Source organism: Carcharhinus amblyrhynchos, chromosome 22 (genome assembly GCF_965287045.1).
Source record: "Carcharhinus amblyrhynchos chromosome 22, sCarAmb.v2.hapA, whole genome shotgun sequence".
NCBI lineage: Eukaryota > Metazoa > Chordata > Chondrichthyes > Carcharhiniformes > Carcharhinidae > Carcharhinus > Carcharhinus amblyrhynchos.
In genome coordinates this window covers 35249932-35272636 of record NC_137345.1, presented here as the reverse complement: position 1 = coordinate 35272636, position 22705 = coordinate 35249932, and the positions used below count along the sequence as shown (strand labels likewise).

At 45.2% G+C, this 22705-nt stretch overlaps 1 protein-coding gene across 1 annotated transcript in view; it reads right to left on the bottom strand.

Moving 5' to 3' along the window:
- Window positions 1–22705, bottom strand: part of mybpha (myosin binding protein Ha) — a 53764-nt gene that overhangs the window by 6487 nt on the left and 24572 nt on the right. The window contains exon 10 of the mRNA XM_080209784.1: window positions 5071–5125. Within this exon, the coding sequence (XP_080065910.1) occupies window positions 5106–5125 (20 nt within the window). The 3' untranslated portion in view covers window positions 5071–5105. The remainder of the gene's footprint in view (window positions 1–5070; window positions 5126–22705) is intronic.

The window sequence follows — 22705 nt, the reverse complement described above, 5'->3', positions numbered from 1 at the left end:
GACAGCCCTTTTCTAAGGTATTCAGTAATTTCTTAGAGCAGGCACTTCTTTTTGTAAAACAGTCAGACAGTTGGTTACTTGTGTCAACTCATTGTATTTAGAGATTTCCCTTCACTCTAATATTTCCTTTATGCTGGCTAATCCATTCTTAGCTTTTTCTCAATTACATTCTTTGTTGAATGACCATTGGCTCAAAGAGACTGGTTGCCTTTGTAACATTTTTTTCCTGCATTCCCCCTTATATGAAATCTTTGACAATATATTGTTCAGGTAAAGCCCCATATCCAGTGCTTGTACCAATGCCAATGTCTCAGCAGCGAATGGGCTTTTTACAACTGTTTATTTTCTTGGCCTCCCAAGCCATGGACAGCACTATTTCCCACCAGGAATATGATATACCCTGCTGAGCTAGAACATCCACGTAGGAGATTAGCATGTGCAGTATCACTAAAAATAACCAACCTCATATCGCTGACTCACCCAAGGCTAAGAACCTGAGCACACATCTTTCCCGATGTGGCTTTTTTCATTAAATCTAATAATAGAATCCCTACTTTGCAAAAAACCATTCGGTCATTGAACCCACATAGACAATAATCCAGCTGAGGCCCTATCTCTGTAACACCATGTATTTACCCTGATAATCCCCCAACACTAAGGAGCAATTTAGAATGGCCAGTCAATCTAAAGGTTAGGAGGAAACCAGAGCATCTGGAGGAAACCTGCACAGACACAGGGAGAACATGCGAACTCCATACAGATAGTGACCCAAGGCCAGAATTGAACCCGGGACTCCAGTGCTGCGAACAGCAGTACCAACCACTGTGCTACTGTGCTCTTAGAATTTCCTCAGCTGAAGCATGTTTCATCATGGTGCATAGATTTAACACAATTATAGCCACAAGTCTAGTCTGAGTGCACAACCCAGTTCAATTGCCCAAACAAACTTCTCCAACCAGTTCAACCGTCCTATCAAACTCTCAGTTATTCTTTTTCTTCCTTGGTAGCTCGATTCTCTTTTTGTGGGGATCTAACGTGAGGTATAGGGATATGATTGATATTTTCTAGACAAGACTGCTGATTCAATGTCATTCCTAACTTGTTTTGCTTGTTATCTGAACCTATGTATTTAAAGCCCCCGAAACTTGACTTCTTAGCTTAAATCTCTTCTTCATCTTCTCAATTACCCCTTGCACAAATTCAGCAGAGCCTCCCCAAATGAAATCATCAATATGCATGATGATAAATCAGCTGTTTCTCCTTATGGCAAGAGTGGAACATTGCAGAATCCACCTTTAACTGAACGCAACCAGCTTTCAATAGGATAGGCCTAATGGAAAAACATTATGTCATTCAACACTTGTTCAATTTCCATAGCTTTCCTTCTATATCATTAGTTTCTCTGGGCAGTCTCAAAAAAACTTCAAACTTCAAACATTTCACTTTGTAAAAATGCAACCTTCATGTCAATTGATTTATACTTCCAGGAATACGAAGCCAAACGTACTTTCCCTGCAGTAGGCTAGTCCACTCTGATATCCTGATTCCCTAATCTCTCTTCAAAGTCTTGGCCTACTAATGGCTCTTTGGCCTTATATGTGCCATCAGGCAGTATCTCTTCTGTACAGATCCACCAGTGAGATAGAGCTGGCTGTCCCCTGTTAGGTATTTCAGTAAATACTCTAAATTCATTCCAACTTCCTAACACACTGTTTGGCATTCTTTATAAGACCATAAGGTATAGGAGCAACTCTCCAACTAATGGAAACATCTTCTCCACATCCACTCTATCCAGGCCTTTCAGTATTCTGTAAGTTTCAATGAGATCCCCCCACCTCATCCTTCTAAACTCCATTGAGTACAGACCCAGAGTCCTCAAAAGCTCCTCATACATCAAGATTTTCATTCCTGGGATCATTCTCGTGAAATTCCTCTGGATCCTCTCCAATGCCAGTACATCTTTCCTAAGATACGATTGCTCACAATATTCCAAATGCAGTCTGACCAGAGCCTTCTGAAGCTTCAGCAGCACATCCCTGTTTTTGCATTCTGATTCTCTCACAATGAGTGCTAACATAGCATTTGCCTTCCTAACTACCAACTCAAGCTGCAAGTTAAACTTAAGAGAATCCTGAACTGGGACTCCCAAGTCCCTTTGTGCTTCCAATTTCAGAATTCTCTCCCCATTTAGAAAATAGGCTATCTCTCTATTCTTTCTACCTCACACTTTTCCATATTGTATTCCATTTGCCATTTCTTTGTCCACTCTCCTAACCTGTCCAAGTCTTTCTATAGCCTCCAGTGCCTGGGGCCAGCATTTGTGCAGGAAATATCTCCAGGTGCACCATCTAGAAACCCCTGTTTCAGAACTGGAGCAGCAGGTGGGGACACTGTGGAGCATCTGTGAGGTGGAGAGTGTCATGGATAGTGCATATAGAAAGGTAGTTACACCACAGGCTCAGATTCCACAGGCAGGAAGGAAATGGGTGACCACCAGGCAGAGCACGAGGGCTAGGCAGGCAGTGCAGGAATCTCCAATGGCTACTCCCCCTGCAAAACAGGTACACCACTTTGGATACTACTGTTTAGAGGAATGACCTCTCAGAGGATAACAACAGCAGCTAAATTCATAGCATCATGGTTGGCTCTGCTGCACGGGGAGGAGTAAAAGGTGTGAGAATGCAATAGTAATAGGGGATTAAATTGTAAGGAGAATAGATAGGTATTTCTGTGCTGCAAAAGGGATTCCAGGATGGTATGTTGCCTCCCTAGTGCTAGAGTCAAAGATGTCTCAAAGTGATTGCAGGACATTCTGATGTGGAGGGCGAACAGCCAGTGGTCGCGATACACATTGATACAAATGACATAGGTAAAATAAGCGATGAGGTCCTAAAGACAGATTATAGGGAGCAAGTAAGTTGAAAAGTAGGACCTCAAAGGAAGTGATCTCAGGAGTATTACTTGTGCCTCGTGCTAGTCAGAGTAGAAACAACAGATGTATCAGATGAATACTTGGTGAAGCGATGGGAAAGGGGGATGGTTTCAGATCCCTGGGACATTGGGACCAGTTCTGGGAGAAGTGGGACCACTACAAACTGGGTGATTTATACCTGGGTAGGATCAGGACTGATGTCCAAGAAGGAATATTTGCTGGAGTGGTTGGGGAGAGTTTAAACTAAAATGGCAGTGGATGGGAACCTGTGTAAGGAATCAGAGGAGGCAGAATCAAGGACAAGAACAAAAGAGAGAAAGGGGAATAAGAAAAGTGATAGGCAGAGAAATTAAGGGCCGGAATCAAACTGTAATGTTAAAAAGACAAGCCTTGAGGCTTTGTGCCTTAATATGGAAGCATTCACAATAAAGCAAATAAATTAATCACACAAATAGATGTAAACAGGCATGATGTAGTCCGGATTACCGAGACAATGTTTCAGGGTGACCAGGGATAGGAACTGAACATCCAGGGGTATTCAGCATTTAGGAAAGATAGACAAAAGGTAAAGGCGGTGGAGTTGCATTGTTGGTTAAAGAGGAAATTAATGCAACAGTGAGGAAAGATACGAGCTCTGACAATATGGAATCTCTCTAGGTAGAGCTGAGAAACATGAAGGGGCAAAAAATATTAGTGGAAGTTGTACATAGACCCCCTAACTGTAGTGGAGATGTAGAGAATGGTATTAAATAGAAAATTAGAGGTGCATGTGATTAGGGAACATTTGTAATTATGAGTGACTTTAATCTGCAGAAAGATTGGGCAAATCAAATTAGTCACAATATTGTAGAGGAGGAATTCGTGGAGTGTATACGGGATGGTTTACTGGACCAATACATTGAGGATCCAACTAGAGAACAGGCCATCCTAGAGTGGGTATTGTTTAATGAGAAAGAAATACTTGGCAATCTAGTTGTGTGAGGCCCTTTGTGGATTAGTGACCATAATATGCTAGAATTCTTCATCAAGATGGAGAATGACATAGTTGATTCTGAGACTAGGGCCTGAATAAAGGAAACTAGGATGGTATGAGATGCAAGTTGGCTATGATGGAATGGAAAACATTACTTAAAGTGATGATGTTGAATTGGCAATGGCAAACATTCAAAGAGTGCGTAGGTGAACTGCAATAATTGTTCATTCATGTCTGGTGCAAAAGTAAAATGGGAAAGGTGTTCAAACCCTAGTCTACAAGGAGATTAGAGATTGTATGCAATCCAAATAGAGGCATACAAATTGGCCATAGGAAAAAACAGACCTGAGGGTTGGGAGTAGTTTAAAATTCATCAAACAAGGACCAAGAGATTGACTAAGAAGGGAAAAATAGAGTTTGAGAGTAAGCATGCAGGAAACATAAAAGGACTTGAAAAACAGTGGCAGGATTGGACACAGTCAGCATGGATTTACAAAAGGGAAATAATGCTTGATAAATCTATTGGAATTCTTCAGGATGTAACTAATAGAGTTGATGAGGAGGAACCAATGGATGTGATTTATTTGGACTTTCAAAAGGCTTTTGACAAAGTCCCACATTGGAGATTAGTGTGTAAAATTAAAGCACATGGGATTGGGTTTAGTATATGATGGATAGAAAACTGGTCGGCAGACAGGAAACAAAGACTAGGAATAAGGGCCTGTTCTGCGCTGTAATGTTCTATGTTCTATGTTCTATACTGGTTCAGTGCAGTGACCCAAACAGGTGCCAAAGTGTGGCAACTAGGTGAATTTCACAGTAACTTTATTGCAGTGTTAATGTGAGCCTTACTTGTGACTAGTAAATAAACTTTACTCTAAAATCTGATTATCTAACCTTTTTAAATGTACTCTTTGTGGAGATTGTTTGTGTGCAAATTGGCTGCACAGTAAAATCCAAGTGTGAACCAGTTTGTGGTCTAAATAACAATGGATTTATTTATTTGGTTAGAATGCAGTGTGTGACACCCTGGAGATGTGATCAATTGAGAGATGAATGCCAATTCTTCCTTTCAGTAATTCCTGTGACTGATTGTTCCTCCACACTCTGTGTGAAAAGTGAACTTGGGGGAGAATTCAGTTTTGTGGAACATGTTGAACCTCACCTGTCCAGAGGAGCTAGTTTCAATGGTTCCAATCTTCACTGGGCCACAGGGACAGCTGCAGAGAGCACAGAACAACAGAATCAGAGTGGAAAGAAAGGAGAAAAAGAGGGAAATGGATAAAGAGACAGAGGGCCCAATTTTACCACATTAATTCTAAGTGCTAGGCGGACTTGAAACTGGGAGTGTTTCAGATCTGACTTTTAAACCCATTCTCAGGCACCCCCTTACGCACTCTGCCTGCAAAAATACCAGGAATTCCAAATTGCGCTGCAGAAGCCTGTGGGAGGGCCTATCACGCCCAAAATCCTGCAGCTCCTATCGGCACCTCCAACTCCGCATGCGCAGGGATAAAATGATAGAGTACAGCTCCCCTGCCACATCAGTCACAGGCTGGATAATGCCTTCTCCTGGCCCCCACAGACATTGACCCACTCCCACAACATTGCTGACCCCCTTATACCCCAACCCGCTCCACCACCCAGACTGATCTTGGGCCCCTCTCCCCTGCTGCCCCACCGATCTAAGGCAGAGTAGCAGCAGATCCCCCCTTCTCCCCCACTGATCTCAGGCAGAGTGGCAGCGGACCCCTCTTGTCCCCTACTGATCTCAGGCAGAATGGCTGTCGTGTCCGTTTTTGGTGAATCCCGATTGCAGCCACTTTTGGGCCTTGGTAAAGGGGGAACCAGCACACAAGCAGGCGTGGATCACGTTACTCGCGTTGTGCCAACTTTACCAAGCTTTTGCGCCCAAAAACAGATGCACTGTGATGGTAAACTCAGGTCCATAGTGTAAAATTCTCCCCCCAAAAAAACTAAGTGCCCAACAGCGCGAAAATGGGAATGTTTCCCGCCTTTTTTTTGGGTGTACTTATCAGAACAGACCACAAAGCAGAGTGCCTCAGCAGTATTCCTTCTGGTAAGTAGAGGGTGGGGCCTATTCCCGCTCGGGAGGCCGGCAGCATAGTGCTGAGTGGGCCACTGCACATGTGCCGAGCTGTCAATGTGAAGATCAGCACATGCGCAGTGGCATCTCCATGCTGGCCTCCCGCTGATCCCCAACGGATCTTGCAATAAGTTGCTGGCCAGCCCCACAACCCCACTGATCGCTAGCCTTTCAGACCCACCCACTCTCAATTGCTGGCCTATCAGATCTCCATGGACCAGCTCGATGTCCCCCCCACTCATGTGACCAGCCCTGATTCCCAACACCACCAGCCGCGGTTTCCCCCCCACCTGCATGACCAGCTTCAACCACTCCCTCACCTCACCCTGATGACCAGGCCCGATCGTCCTCCTCCCTCCCTCTCCCAATGCTCCAAGTGCTGAGTGGCAGCCGTCCCCCACCCCACCTCCACCTATTGCCCCCCCTCCCCCTAGTCGGTCCTGCCCCCAGTATGCTCCATTCTACTGGCACGGCCCCTTTGGCACTGGCTGGTGTCCCTTGAGCAATGCCAGGGTGCCAGGTTGGCATTGCCGGACTCTAGTGGGCCTGGAGAATAGTGGGCCAGGACCAGTAATCACATAGAAATTGCACTAAAAACATTGCTGGTGTCTCCCAGCCAAATAGTTAGAGGGTGTTATTTGGGTAATAGAAGGGAATTTCCTGTGTCTGGACTAATTTTTGATCCTTCATCAACACCAATAAATAGATGATCTGGTCGTAGCATATTGCTGTTTGTGGGAAGCTGCTGTGAGCCAACTACCTCATTTCCCTTCATTATTGCACACTTAAAATGCTTCATTGGGCTGTAAATCACTTTGAGACAGTCTGAGGACATCAATTGTTCATATATCAGCCCCAATACTATCACTCTGCTCAAACACTGAAGGATAAACCTGGTCGAATAATTCTCGAGATGTTGGGTCAACATGAGTGCCATCAAAAGTATGTGGTTCTGCTAGTAAATGAGCTGAGACACGACAGGCTAGGAAGGCTAGGCGTTCAGAGCACCAACAGGGAATTGCAATTAGTCTTAGTGCCAGGGTTGGACAGGAGAAGGTGAAAGACAGGAGTTCTTCAGGCAGGTTCTTATGAGAGATAACCTTGATAATAAAGGCATGTCAGCCTGGGCCCTGGGTCGGGACCGGCCTCAGCCTGGGCCCTGGGTCGGGACCCAGCCTCAGCCTGGGCCCTGCATCAGGATCCGGCCTCAGCCTGGGCCCTGAGTCAGGACCCAGCCTCAGCCTGGGCCCTGGGTTGGGATCCGGCCTCAGCCTGGGCCCTGAGTCAGGACCCGGCCTCAGCCTGGGCCCTGGGCCAGGATTCGGCCTCGGCCTGGGCCCTGGGTTGGGATCCGGCCTCAGCCTGGGCCCTGAGTCAGGATCCGGCCTTGGCCTGGGCCCTGAGTCAGGACCCGGCCTCGGCCTGGGCCCTGGGTCAGGATTCGGCCTCGGCCTGGGCCCTGGGTCAGGATTCGGCCTCGGCCTGGGCCCTGGGTCAGGATTCGGCCTCGGCCTGGGCCCTGGGTCAGGATTCGGCCTCAGCCTAGGCCCTGGGTCAGGATCCAGCCTCAGCCTGGACTCTAGGTCAGGACCCGGCCTCGGCCTGGGCCCTGGGTCAGGATTCGGCCTCGGCCTGGGCCCTGGGTCAGGATTCGGCCTCGGCCTGGGCCCTGGGTCAGGATCCAGCCTCAGCCTGGGCCCTGGGTCAGGATCCAGCCTCAGCCTGGGCCCTGGGTCAGGATCCAGCCTCAGCCTGGGCCCTGGGTCAGGATCCAGCCTCAGCCTAGGCCCTGGGTCAGGATCTGGCCTTTGCTCAGGTTCTGGATTAGGATCCAGATTGGACCTGGATCAGGATTCATGCCAGAGATTGGGTTTGAGATCTGACTTTGAACCAGAATCAGGATAAGGGTTTGTAATTCAAATCAGGACCACGTTCTGCATTGATCTCAGGAATGAGCTTGATTTCAGGAAGCAGTTGGGATTAGGATTAGGCTTAGAATCACGTTTAGAATTGAGGTCAGTGCTCTGAGGGTCTAAGTGCAGCAATGCTGAGTGGCTGTTTGGATAAGTTAATGATGAGGCCTACGCCATGTGACTGAAGAGCGGCAGAGTCAGCATTTGGTGGGGTGGTCAGGATAGAGAAATCACAGTGTGGCACAAACAGTCTGAGACAGGGCTCTGAACCTGCAATGTGTGAAGCAGCAGCCCCAGGTCAAATAGCAGCTTCTAATGGGCTGCTAATTCCTCTCGGGACATTCCTGATGGTATTTGGCAAAGATTCTGGGATTATTTTAGCACCCAGATGGAATACAACCAGATGGAACATGGTCCTTTCCACAGTAAACAATTCAGCACTGGCACAGACCCAGATTCAAAGAGAAATGACTGGTATTTAGGACATGTTCTTCATTACCATTCTCTCCATTTCTGCTCCTGCCAGTAGGGACATTCTGATCCTGTTCAATGACAAGCTAATTTATGAAGGGCTATAAACCTACTTGTGAAAATGTTTCTTCACTTTGTAAACTGTTCCCCAGGATGTTTGTGGGAGGAAGGTGACTTTCCCTGTGGTGTGAAGTTAGTGACTGTGCCATCTTGGAACAGTATCTGCCAGTGTGAATGGTTCCTGTCCAAGGTGGAGAGGATGCTAGGATCCCAGGATTGTCTGAAGTCCAGAAGAAGGCCATTCAGCCCATTGTATCTGCATTCTGCCAATCTCCTACCTTCTCCCCATATCCCTGCACCTTCTTCTCTTTCAGATAACAATCTAACTCCCTTTAAATGCTACAACTGGCCCTGCCTCCATCGCACTCTCTGGCAGTGTATTCCAGATCCTAACCACTCGCTGTGTGACTCTGTCTACAACAAAATTTTAGACATTATGTTCTGATCCTAACCACTCGCTATGTTAGAAGGTTTTTCCTCGTGTCACTTTTCCTTCTTTTTACAATTTATTTTATATCAATGCTCTCTTTCATTTATGAGCAGCAACAGTTTCTGTCTATCTACTCTGTCCAGCATTCCCATGATTTTGAACATGTCTATCAAATCTCCTCTCAGCCTTCATTTCTCCAAGGAGATCAGTCCTGACCTCTCCAATCTATCCTCATAACTGAAGTTTCTCATCCCTGGAACCAACCTTGTAAACCTTTTTTGCACTCTCTCCAATGTGTTTAAATCCTTCCTAAAGTGAGGTGCCCAGAACTGTACACAATATTCCAGCTGGTACAAATGCCACAGGTCAGAATTCAGGACGCTGGGCAGGAAATTAGCATGTAGGGCTTTAAAAGTAATAATCTCCTGATTACTCCCATTGCCACACACAAGAACAGAAACAGGAAGATAAGGTAAATGACCGCATGGCTGGAAAGATGGGCAGGGGTGGGTGGAGTGGGGGGAGGTTGTTTAGACTCCTGGATCACTGGGACCAGCCCTGGTGGAGAGGAGCCTACAGTTCAGGCTAGACAGATTTTACCAAAACAGAACCAGGATGGAGTTCCTTGCTCATTTCGCTGTTGCTTTTGGAGAGGAATTAAACTAACTCAGCAGGGGCATGGGAACCAGGAAATAATATCAGCGAGGAATACCAAGGGATACAGAATATTTGGGAGGGGTAAAGAACACTAGAGTAGGAAACAGTATCTATAAAGTGGGGGTCAGAGTAAAGGAGAAACAGTCAGGATTACTGTGCATGTATGTGAAAGAATGGGATATAGAAGTAAGACTGGTAAATTACAGACTCAGATAATTATGTGGAATTATGTATGAAGTTGTGGTGATAAGAGAGACCTGGCTTGAGGAAGAGCAGGACTGAATGCTAAATATTCCTGGCAATAAGCTGTTCAGAAAAGTTAGGCACTCCTGCACTGCCTGCCTGCTGTCTGGTGGTCAACCCTTCCCTCTCTTCCTGCATATCTTTAAGCTGCACAACGACCAGATCTGTAAACATACTATCCACAAAGTTCTCACCCTTACAGGGTGCTGCTTCTCAATCTCCAAAACCCAGAGCTCAAACTGCCTCAACTCTATCTATTAATTAATTACAGCTAATAAACCTTCCTAATCGTAACAAACTTTACTAATATCAATAAACACTACTGTTAGTAAACCTTATTAATACTGATAAATCTTATTGATACTTAATACACCTCAGTGATGTATTAAACTTAAAAATGGAAGATAAGATTCCACAGCTACTCGCTTGTTATCTGTTGTTAATATTTTTAACGATTGTTAAACCCCCAGTTGTTGAGATTCAGTCTTGAAGCAGCAATACCATAAGACCATAAGATGTAGGAGAATTAGGTCATTCGACCAAATGAGTCTGGTTCACGATTCAATCAAGGCTGATACAATTCTCATCTCCCTTCTCCCCATAATCCCCTTATTGATCAAGGACCTATCTAATTCTGTCTTAAAGACACTCAATGACCTGACCTCCACAGCCCTCCGTGGCAGTGAGTTCCACAGATTCACCACCCTCTAGCTGAAGAAATTCCTCCTCATTTCAGTTGTAAAGAAATGTCCCTTCATTCTGAGGTTGTGCCCTCGAGTTCTAGTCTCTCCCACTATTGGAAATATCCTCTCCACGTCCACTTTATCTAGGCTTCTCAGTATTCTGTAAGTTTCAATTAGATCCCCCCCTCATCCTTCTAAACTCAAAGAACAAAGAAAATTACAACACAAGAACATATCCTTCAGCCCTTCAAGCCTGCACCGATCATGCTGCCTGGCTGAACTAAAACCCCCTCCCCTTTCGGGAACCATATCCCTCCATTCCCATCCTATTCATGTATTTGTCAAGATGCCCCTTAAAAGCCGCTATCATATCTGCTTCCATTACCTTCCCTGTCAGTGAGTTCAGACACCCACCACCCAGTGTAAAAAAACTTGCCTTGTACATCTCTTTTAAACTTTTCCCCTCGATCCTTAAACCTATGTCCCCTGATGATTGACTCTTCCACCCTAGGAAAAAGCTTCTGACTATCCACTGTCTCCGTGCCCCTCATAATCTTGTAGACTTCTATCAGGCTGCCCCTCAACCTCCGTCGTTCCAGTGAGAACAAACAAAGTTTCTCCAACCTCTCCTCATAGCTAATGCCCTCCATACCAGGCAACATCCTGGTAAATCTTTTCTATACCCTCTCTAAAGCCTCCATATCCTTCTAGTTTTGTGGCGACCAGAATTGAACACTATCTTCCAAGTGTGGCCTAACTATGGTTCTATAAAGCTGCAACATGACTTGCCAATTTTTAAACTGAATGTTCAGACCGATGAAGGCAAGCATGCCGTATGCCCTCTTGACCATCTTCTCCACCTGTGTTACCACTTTCAGTGACCTGACTACTTGTACACCTAGATCCCTCTGCCTATCAATACTCTTTACTCTACATTTCCCATATGTAATAGACCTTCCAGAATACATTACCTCACATTGCACAACTCCATTGAGTATAGCCCCAGACTGCTCAACTGCTCCTCATGTGACAAACCCTTCATTCCTGGGATCATCCTTGTGAACGTCCTCTGGACCCCCTCCAAGGCCAGCACATTCTTCCTTAGATATGCATACAGTATTCCACATGGAATCTGATCAGAGCCTTATACAGTCTCAGCTGTACATCCCTGCTCTTATTTTCTAGTCCTTTAGAAATGAATGCTAACATTGAATTTGCTTTCCTAACTGCCAACGGAACCTGCATGTTAACCTGAAGTATCCTGAACCAGAACTCCCAAGTCCCTTTGTGCTTCAGATTTCCAAAGCCTTTCCCCATTTAAAAAACATTCTATGCCTCTATTCTTCCTACCAAAGTGTCTAACACTGGTAAATCAACTTAAAACTTTTAAGTCATCTCCTTTCTTTGTTCACTCTGATGGCACTCCAGGACTTCTCTCTGCCTCTCTCCCTAAAGGTAAGTCATGTAGGTCTCACTCTTTGGGCTTTATTTATTGGCTCCCTGGTCTGTACATCTTCTGTTGGTTCGCCCCTCACCGCCTTCTCCCCGAAGGTCAGAGATGACTCCTGTTAATGGGTAGAATTCTCTCATTGTGCGTGCCCCAAGACTGGAAATTCCCACCTGAGCTCAATGGACCTTTAAGTGGTCCACCAAATCTTCTGTCTCGCCTGCTACCATTCCCGAGGCGGGTGAGTTGGGAGAATTTCGGCCAACATATCTAACTGTCAGCACATGTCTGAACTGTTCGAGCTGCTTCAATATTGGATCATCCTGGATTATCCAATGCTTTTGTTCCTTAGCCACCAACACCTCACCTCTCACTGGCCACTTCCTGAGGGTATATCAGGCAATTGAGGCGACGGTGCAGAGGGACCTCGGGGTCCTTGTGCATGAGTCGCAAAAACCCAGCCTGCAGGTGCAGCAGGTGGTCAGGAAGGTTAATGGGATGCTGGCCTTCATAGCGAGGGGGATTGAATATAAAAGTAGGGAGGTCTTGCTGCGGTTGTATAGGGCATTGGTGAGGCCGCAGCTGGAGTACTGTGTGCAGTTTTGGGCGCCGTACTTATGCAAGGATATTTTGGCCTTGGAGGGAGTGCAGAGGAGGTTTACTAGGCTGATGCTGGAGTTGAAGGGGTTGAGCTATGAGGAGAGGCTGAATAAACTAGGCTTGTACTCGTTAGAGTTTAGAAGAATGAGGGGAGATCTCATTGAGATATATAAGATGATGAATGGGATGGATAGGATAGAGGTGGAGAGACTCTTCCCACTCAGAAAGGACAGTAGGACTAGGCAGCACAGCCTCAAGATAAAGGGGGGGCGGTTTAGAATGGAGTTGAGGAAGAACTTCTTCACTCAAAGGGTGGTGAATCTCTGGAATTCTCTGCCCGTTGAAGTGGTGGAGGCTACCTCGCTAAATATTTTTAAGACGCGGGTTGATGGGTTTTTGATAAGAGAGGGGATTAAGGGTTATGGGGAGAGGGCGGGAATGTGGAACTGAGACACGACAGATCAGCCATGATCTTATTGAATGGCGGGGCAGGCTAAAAGGGCTAGATGGCCTACTCCTGCTCCTATTTCTTATGTTCTTATGTAATTATGACACCCTAACTGACTGCATAGAGCTATCAATCTTCCCTTCATTCCATCACAAAGATTTCCACCTCTGGAACAATGCCTGATTTATTACATGCCTTCACTCAAACCTTCATTAATGCTATTGTTACCTCCAGGCCTGACTCTAATGTGTTCCTGGCTAGTTTCCCACATTCTACCCTTTGTAAACTTGAGGTCATCCAAAACCCTACTGCCTGTGTCCTTACTAACACCAAGTCTGTTCATCTATCTTCCAGTTTCTCACTGACCAACATTGGCCCCTGTTTAAGCAATACCTCTGTATTAACAATTTTGTCCAGGTTTTCTGCCCTCCCAGGTACTTCATTCCTGCAGTGGGATGGGAGGAGAGATGGGATGTTTGGTGGGAGAGAGTACAGTGGGGAGAGGACTAAAAGGTGAGAAGAAGGGACAGAGGCTGGGGAGAGAAGGGAGACAGGGCAGGAGACAGTCCAAAGATGTGCAAGTTAGGTGGATTGGCCACACTAAATTGCCCCCTTGTGTCCCAAGATGTGTAGATTAGATGGATTAGCCAGAGTAAACATGTGGGGTTATGGAGCTAAGGTGGGGAGAGGGTCTGGGTAAGATATGCTTTCAGAGCGTCGGTGCAGATTCGATGGGTCAAGTGGCCTACTACACTGTAGGGATTCTATGATTCTGTTCTATGATTGGGCTGTAGGTTAGCAGGATCACTGATAGGGAAGAGTGACATTGTGATCGAGAGTGTGGTAGCCCCTGTATAATTGCAGCAAGGCATCCCTGCTTCTGCACTCAAATCCCTTTGCTATGAAGGCCAACATCTTATTTACTACCTGTGGCACCTGCATGTTTACTCTCAATGACTGGCGTATGAGGACACCCAGGTCTTGTTTTGCACATTCACCTCTCTTAATTTGTGGCCATTCAGATAATAATCTGCCTTCCTATTTTTGCTACCAAAGTGGATAACCTCACATTTATTCCACCTAATACTGCATCTGCCTTGCATTTGCCCACTCACTCAACTTGTCAAAATCACACTGAAGTATCTCTGTATCCTTCTTTTAGCTCACTCTCCCACCCAGCTTTATGTCATCTGCAAACTTGGAGACATTACATTTAGTTCCCTCTTCCAAATCATTAATATATCTTATGAATAGCTGGAGCCCTAGCACTGATCCCTGCAGTACCCTACTAGTTCCTGCCTGCCATTTGGAAAAAGACCTATCTATTCCTACTCTTTGTTTCCTGTCTGCCAACCAGTTTTCTATCTATCTCAATACACTAAACCCAATCCCATGTGCTTTAATTTTACACACTAATCTCTCACATGGGACTTTGTCAAAACAGCAAACATTCATTGATAAGGATGATGAAGACTGATGGAGATCGATCACATATCAGCAGCAGATTTAATATCAACTGGTGTTGTCCAGTATTTTGGTCACAGTGACAATTGACCTCTGAATTCTTACCAACATGTTGGGCCGAAGGGCCTGTTTCCCGTGCTGTGTTGTTCTTTGTTCTTTGTTCTTTAAAACACTGGACAATACAGGTGATATTGGTCTCAGTCACAATTAACCTCTGAACTCTTACCAACATGAATGGAGAAATGTAAGCTCTTGGATGAGAGAGGTGTGGAGGGATATGGTTCAAGTGCAGGTCAGTGGGACTAGGCAAAAAATGGTTCAGCACAGACAAGAAGGGCCAAAAGGCCTGTTTCTGGGCTGTAATTTTCTATGGTTTCTATGGAGTCCCTGAACAACCTGAGACCCCATCACTTGTAACCTTTATCCCAGATATCCCACCCCCCTGCACCAGTAGGAATTACACCACCTTGAACCCAGAATGCCTAGAAACCTATCAGCCTGAATCCTGCAACCTCCCTCAACACCACATTACTTTATCACTGTATCAATCTTAAATGAGTTTCACTGGTCGATTCTACTCATAATGCAGTATTAATTGCCCAGCATTTCTATCACATCTTTCGTGATGGCCAGACATCTTAAAGCACTTCAGAGTTAATGAAGAAAACGTGAAGTATACCTTACAATAATGTAGCAGTTGATTGGTGCACAGCAAGCTCCCTCAAAAAGCAACAGCTAGCATCTCTATTACAATGATATTGGCCAGGACACTGGGGAAAATAGTGTCCATGAACCCTCACATTCACCCTCATGACTTCAAATATGTTTATCAGATCTCCTCTCAGCCTTCTTTTGTCCAAGGAAAACTGTCCCAATATTTCCAGTTTATCTTTTTAACTGAAGTTGCTCATCCTTGGAACCATTCTAATGAATCTTTTCTGCATTCTCTTTAGTGTCTTCACATAACCTTCTTGCGGTTGTACTCGATCAATAAAGTCCGATATATCAGGAGAAACAAGATATATCAAGATATTCTCCTGTATATCAGGAGAAACAAGAGTCCCAACACTGCTCAAAGCCTTAAATTTGTTCTCCCATGTTCATGGACGAATAACTAATGCAAAAAGTATTTTGCTGTTTACCTTAATGAAATCTGCTATAATATCATACACCTCAATCAGATCTCCCTCAATTTTCTTTGCTCCAAGGGAAACAGTTACTCTTTGTAATTAAATTCCTTCATCCCTGGGACCATTCTGGTAAATCCCCTCTGCACCCTCTCAAGGACCCTTACATTTGGTGCGGTGACAATAATCTCTCCCTCAATATCAACAAAACAAAGGAGATTGTCATTGACTTCAGGAAGCATAGAGGAGATCATGCCCCTGTCCACATCAATGGAGATGAAGTAAAAAGGGTTGTAAGCTTCAAGTTTTCAGGTGTCCAGATCACCAACAACCTGTCCTGGTTCCCCCCATGCCAACATATAGTTAAGAAAGCCCACCAATGCCTCTACTTTCTCAGAAGACTAAGAAAATTTAGCCTGTCAGCCATAACTCTCACCAACCTTTGCAGATGCACCACAGAAAACATTCTGGTTGTATCACAGCTTGGTATGGCTTCTGCTCTGCCCAAGACCGCAAGAAACTACAAAAGGTCATGAATGTAGCCCAATCCATCACCCAAACTAGCCTCCCATCCACTGACTCTCTCTACACTTACTGCTGCCTTGGCAAAGCAATCAGCATAATTAAAGACCCCACGCATCTAGATACAAAAGTCTGAGGTCACGTACCAACTGACTCAAGAACAGCTTCTTCCCTGCGGCCATCAGACTTTTGATTGGACCTACCTTGCATTAAGATGATCTTTTTCTACACCCTAGCTGTGACTGTAACACTACATTCTGCACTCTCTCGTTTCCTTCTCTATGAATGATATGCTTTGTATGTATAGCGCAAGAAACAATACTTTTCACTGTATGTTTAATTATTTCACACGTGACAATAATAAACCAAACCAAATCAAAATCAAAACCTTCCTGAAGTGCAATGGCCAGAGCTGTCTGCATTACTCTAGTTGTGATCTAACCAGAGATTTATAAAAATTCATCATAAATTCCCTGCTTTTGTACTCAATCATTAATGTTGTTGGCTGTCCCTTGATTAGAGGGTGAAATCAACTCAGTGTTGTGAGTTTCTGCTATGTGTCCTTATGTGAATAGGACGATTTTCAACTCGCAGGTCTTCGAACACCTGGGGCAAGATATCCCATAATGCAGTGAGATCTGGATGCAAGATTTGATTCCTTTTCCTTCTTTCCGTTGCTGCTCTGCCTCATAGAATCACAGAATCCCTACAGTGCAGAAAGAGGCCATTCGGCCCATCTACCCTGCACCAACTTTCCGACAGAGCACCTCACCCAGGCCCTTTCACCATAGCCCCACACATATATGCTCCACTAATCCCTCTAACCTACACATCTTGTACACTAAGGGGCATTTCAGCATGGCCAATCAACCTGTCGCTCACATCTTTGCATTGTGTAAGGAAATGAGCACCCAGAGGAAACCCTCGGGGAGAACGTGCAAACTGCATGCAGAGAGTGACCCAAGCCAGAAATTGAACACAGGTGCTGTGAGGCAGTAATGCTAACCACTGTGCCACTCTAATCATTAAGATGTTTGGATACAAATGTGAAGTGGCCTGACGGACAAGTTGTCACCACTCTGAATGATTGGTAGAAAGCTCCTTCCAGTTATTAGTGTCAATACCATCACACTTCAAAGAGAGCTTCAGTGAATCTTTATAATAGTTTCTTGGTCCTTTTCAGAATGCTGGCCATTTGAAAGTTAAGAAAATGGGATCTGACAAATGTCGTGAACCCCAGGAACCCTGCATTGCATTCACTATCCTGACCAAAGCATTTGACTCAGTCAATTGTGAGGCTCTGTTGTTTGTCCAAAAAAAAAACTTCCTCACAGCCCTGCAACTGCTTCATGATGACATATCTCGACTATCCTGAGTGGGAGCTCTGAAACTGACACCTTCAAAATCTGGACTGATGTCAAGCAATGCTGTGTGATAGCTCCCATATATTTACAACCTCTCTAACATCACCTCATCAAAGATCAACTGCCCACTGGTGTGAATATTAAATACCGCCTGGATGGAAAACTCTTTAACCGCAATCACCTCTGTGCCAAAATGAAACTGATCACCATGAATGTACATAATCAACAGTTTTCAGATGGGCAGTGTTGTTACCCACACTGACCCTTGGGGAACGTCACTGTAAACACTCCCTCAGTCTGAAAAATAACCATTTACTATGCCTTCCTGTTCCTGCAATTTATCATGCATCTACTTGGTTTAACACTCCGTGCCCCTCATCAGTCAGGTAGCCCTGCATTTGGTCTCTTTACATTTCATTCTTGTTGGAATGTTAATATTCTGCACCTAAAACATCTTCCACTTCAACATCACCCATTGTTTGGCCCCAATTTCTCCTGCCAGTCTTTGATTCCATTTTAACTCTGGCTAGTTCCCCTCTCATTCCATTGAAGTAAGCCCTCTTCGACTTTAGAAATTCCAGTTAACATTATTCCTTGTTCTTCTCCATTACCAAATCTTACGATACAACAATCACTCTTTCCCCACAGACACTAGGATTCGCTTGACCCACACCATTCCCCAGCACCAGATAAAGAAATCCGTCCTCCAGCTCTGTAAAAGGGTCATATGGACTCAAAGTGTTAGCTCTGGCTGGAATTTTATCGACATGCTGGCCCCAGTTCCAAGGGCGTGTGAGGCTTGGAAAACGGCATTCTCCGTTGGCCTCGGGCTGGATTGTACGAACCTCGGGCAGATGTGCCGGTAAAATTCCACCCTCTGTTTCTGTATTCACAGATGCTGCCAGACCTGCTAAGTTTATCCAGCATTTTCTGTTTTCATTTCAGATTTCCACACAATTTTGCTTTTATTTATACCTCCTTCCTAGTTGAAATGAGAACATACCAATCAAGGAATGCTCCTGGATTCTTTCAAAAGTTCCTCCCTCCACCCTACCCTTTACTTTAACATTTAAACTATAGAACCCTACAGTGCAGAAAGAGGCCCTTCGGCCCATCGAGTCTGCACCAAACATAATCCCACCCAGGCCCTACCCATTATACCCACTAATCTCTCTAACCTCCACTACCCTGGGCACTAAGGGGCAATTTCTTAGCATGGCCAATCAACCTAACCCGCACATCTTTGGACTGTGGGAGGAAACCAGAGCACCTGGAGGAAACCCACGCAGACACGAGGAGAATGTGCAAACTCCACACAGATAGTGACCCGAGCCAAGAACCCAGGACCCTAGAGCTGTGAAGCAGCAGTGCTAACCACTGTGCTACCGTGCCGCCCAATTTAGGTAATCAATATTTGGATAATTAAAGTATCTCAAAGTTGCCACTCTATCAGTCTTGTACATCTCTGTGATTTCCCTGTAGCTTTACTTCTCTCACTATTTGGAGATCTATAGAATGTCCCCAGTCACATGATCATACCTTTCTTGCTTTACAGCTTTAACCAAATAGATTCTGCCCTTGGTCCCTCAAGGATATCATTTCATCCATACATGACAATGACTTCCCTAGGCAGCACTGCCACCCCATATACCTTTATTCTTCCCGATGTAAATGACATTCTCATGCTGACAAAGATGCTCAACACTGTGTCATTATAACAAACACCGTCTTCAGCCAGAAGGACAAATACAAAACCGCATGGAGGCACTCTATATCAAAGCATTGGCATATCCTAGATTGTGCATTCCGCAGGTCAAAGAACCAAGTGATGTCTGTATCACTCGATCCACATGGAGACAGATCATTGACGTTTGATTCAAGATGATCATCCTCATAGCGACAAAACATCAGAAGACCCAAAGCTCAAAGAGGAAGATGATCAATGTCTGACCAAAGAGAGGAATTCCTCCAAAGAGAGTCAGCCTTCACCGTCTGGCAGAATAACCCAAGATGACAAGTCAAGGTGGCAACATTCCACCAGCCCAAGGCTGACCTCCAAAGATAAAATGGCCCGTGTCTTGATTTCCACTTTAAATACTTTTTCAATCTCTCTTCAGGTAACTTGTGACACCTTCTGGATTGGGAGGGTTTCCAACAACTTATGAGTGACTGCAGTCAAATTCTGGTAGCTGTCTTCAAAAATTGCTTTATTTACATAACAAACACTCCAGGATTCTAGGTAAGTCCATCTCCCTCTTGGATACACTATTCCATCTTCTTTTCTACATGACTGCCAATGTCACTGTTACAGCATGATACACTATCTCATTACCATAACTATTACACATTATTCTACAGAAAAGATATGTGGTTGGAAGAGAAAGCCTGAGATCTAACAATTTGCTGACCATCCTGACATGCAAGGTTTTTTTGAAGCCATCTGTAGAGCAAAATCAAATGGACAAAGTCCCCTTCGCTCATTGAATGATCTTTCTCTTCTCAAAAGTAACAATGCCACAGGTCATTCCCAACAACTCAAGTGTGAACTCACTGTGACAGCTGATACTCTCCAGGCTACACTCCCAGTCCCTGTGATAAAATCCATGGGTGACCATCATCAATGGGAGAGTTACAACAAACAATCAAAAGGATGAAGACTAACAAAGCTTGCGATCAGAATGGCATTCCAGCTCAGGTCTTCAAAGCTGCAGAGTCTGAGCTTACAACGAGATTCCATGCACTCATCCCATCGATTTAGGAGGAAAAAGCCCATCTTGGCTTCAGGAATGCGCCAATTGTGACTATCTTCAAGAAGAGAGATAAACCCTGCTATGGAAACTATCGAGGTATTCCCACTTGTCCATAGCAGGAAAAATCCTGACAAACATTCTCTTGAATCACTTATTTCCTGTGGCTGAGGAAATCCTGTAAGAAGTCTCACAACACCAGGTTAAAGTCCATCAGGTTTATTTGGTAGCACAAGCCACAAGCTTTCAGAACGCTGCTCCTTCATCAGGTGAGTGGGGAGTTCTGTTCACAAACAGAACATATAAAGACACAAACTCAATTTACAAAATAATGGTTGGAATGCGAGTCTTTACAGGTAATTAAGTCTTAAAGGTACAGGCAAGGTGAGTGGAGAAAGGGTTAAGCACAGGTTAAAGAGATGTCTATTGGCTCCAGCCAGGACAGTTAGTGAGATTTTGCAAGCCCAGTTGCAAGTTCATGTCACAGTTAGTGTGACATGAACCCAAGATCCTGGTTGAGGCTGTCCTCATGTGTGTGGAACTTGGCTATCAGTTTCTGCTCAGCGGTTCTACATTGTCATGTGTCATGAAGGCTGCCTTGGAGAACGTGTACCCGAAGATTAAAGGCTAAATGCCCGTGACTGCTGAGGCATTCCCCAACAGGAAGAGAACACTCCTGCCTGGTGATTGTCGAGCAGTGTTCATTCATCTGTTGTCGTAGTGTCTGCATGGTCTTTCCAATGTATCATGCCTCGGGACATCCTTTCATGCAGCGTATCAGGTAGACAACGTTGGCCAAGTTGCAAGAGTATGTACCGTGTACCTGGTGGATGGTGTTCTCACGTGAGATGATGGCATTCGCGTCGATGATCCGACACATCTTGCAGAGGTTGCTGTGGCAGGGTTGTGTGGTATTGTGGTCACTGTTCCCCTGAAGGCTGGGTAATCTGCTGCGGACAATGGTCTGTTTGAGGTTATGCGGTTGTTTAAATGCAAGAAGTGGGGGTGTGGGGATGGCCTTGTGAAGGCAAGAAATGGGGGTGTGAGGGTGGCCTTGTGAAGACAAGAAGTGGGGGCATGGGGATGGCCTGCCAGAGACAAAAGGCCGAATTCTCCATTTTGATGGCCAGAATGGTGGGAACTCATGCCCAGTTCTGCACTTGAAGCCTTATTAGCTATGGCCAATTGAGTATCTTTTGGAATCACCTGGCAGATCGGGAGCTGATTCATCCACCTGTCCTCAGGTGTTGGGTTCAAAGGCCCCAGCACCATAAATGCCAGTCCAGCAGCCCCACATTGCGCTCTCCAGCCTAGCTGTCTTCATCAGTCCATTCAGGATTTCAGCAACTCAGAGTGAAAAGTCTAGCAGCCTCAAGAAGAAGTCAGCACCATGATTCAACCACCATGCCCTTGACTCAAGGAGATTGGGCACAGAGACATGTTCTCTACCCCCAGGGAGACTCCAGGAAGCACAACCCCACCTCTCCAGCCTGGGAGGTCATTGCCCAGAGATTAGTCTGACTAGCAACTGTCCAGAGGGACAATGCAATGCAGGGAATGAATGAATGATCTCCTTCACCACACCAGGGTAAGTCCTCTCTCAGCTTGCTCCACTTTTAAACTCTTAGCATGGCGTCATGTACTCAAATAGGCACTCTCATCACGGGTCTCCCACATCCATTAGCGGGGCACGCATATCGGCATTCAGAATCTCATGGACACATGAGGTGAATCTCACATCACTATCATCCCATCTACTATGCTGTTCCATGTCATCCTCTGGCCTTTCTGGAAGGACTGACCACACACGGGGACATGCAACGTCTGATCAGACGCCTTTCTTTTGTCTTTATACAGGTCAAGCATGTGCACATAATGAGCGAGAATGAGCTTAGTGAATGCCTCTGCACCCCCTCCACTGCCAGTATATCCTTTCTCAAGTAAGGACAGCAAAACTGCACACCTTATACAGTTGCAACATAACCTCACTGTTTTTAAACTCCATCCCTCTAGCAATGAAGGGCAAAATTTCATTTGCCTTTTTAATTACCTGCTGCCCCTACAAACCAACTCCTTGAGATTCCTGCACGAGGACACCCAGGTCCCTCTGCAGAGCAGCATGCTGCAATTTTTTACCATTTAAATAATAGTCCATTTTGTTGTCATTCCTACCAAAATGAACAGCCTCACATTTACCAACATTGTACTCCATCTGCCAGACCCTCGCCAACTCACTTAGATTACATACATCTCTTTGCAGACTTTCAGTGTTCTCTGCACACTTTGCTCTACCACTCATCTTAGTGTCATCTGTGAACTTTGACACACTACGCTTGGTCCCCAATTCCAAAAAGCAGGCTCGAAGGGCTAGATGGCCTATTCCTGCTCCTATTTCTTATGTTCTTATGTTCTTATGTTCAAATCATTTATATAAATGATAAACAATTGCAGTCCCAACACTGATCCCTGAGGCACACCACTAGTCACTGATCGCCAATCAGAAAAACCCCCATTTAC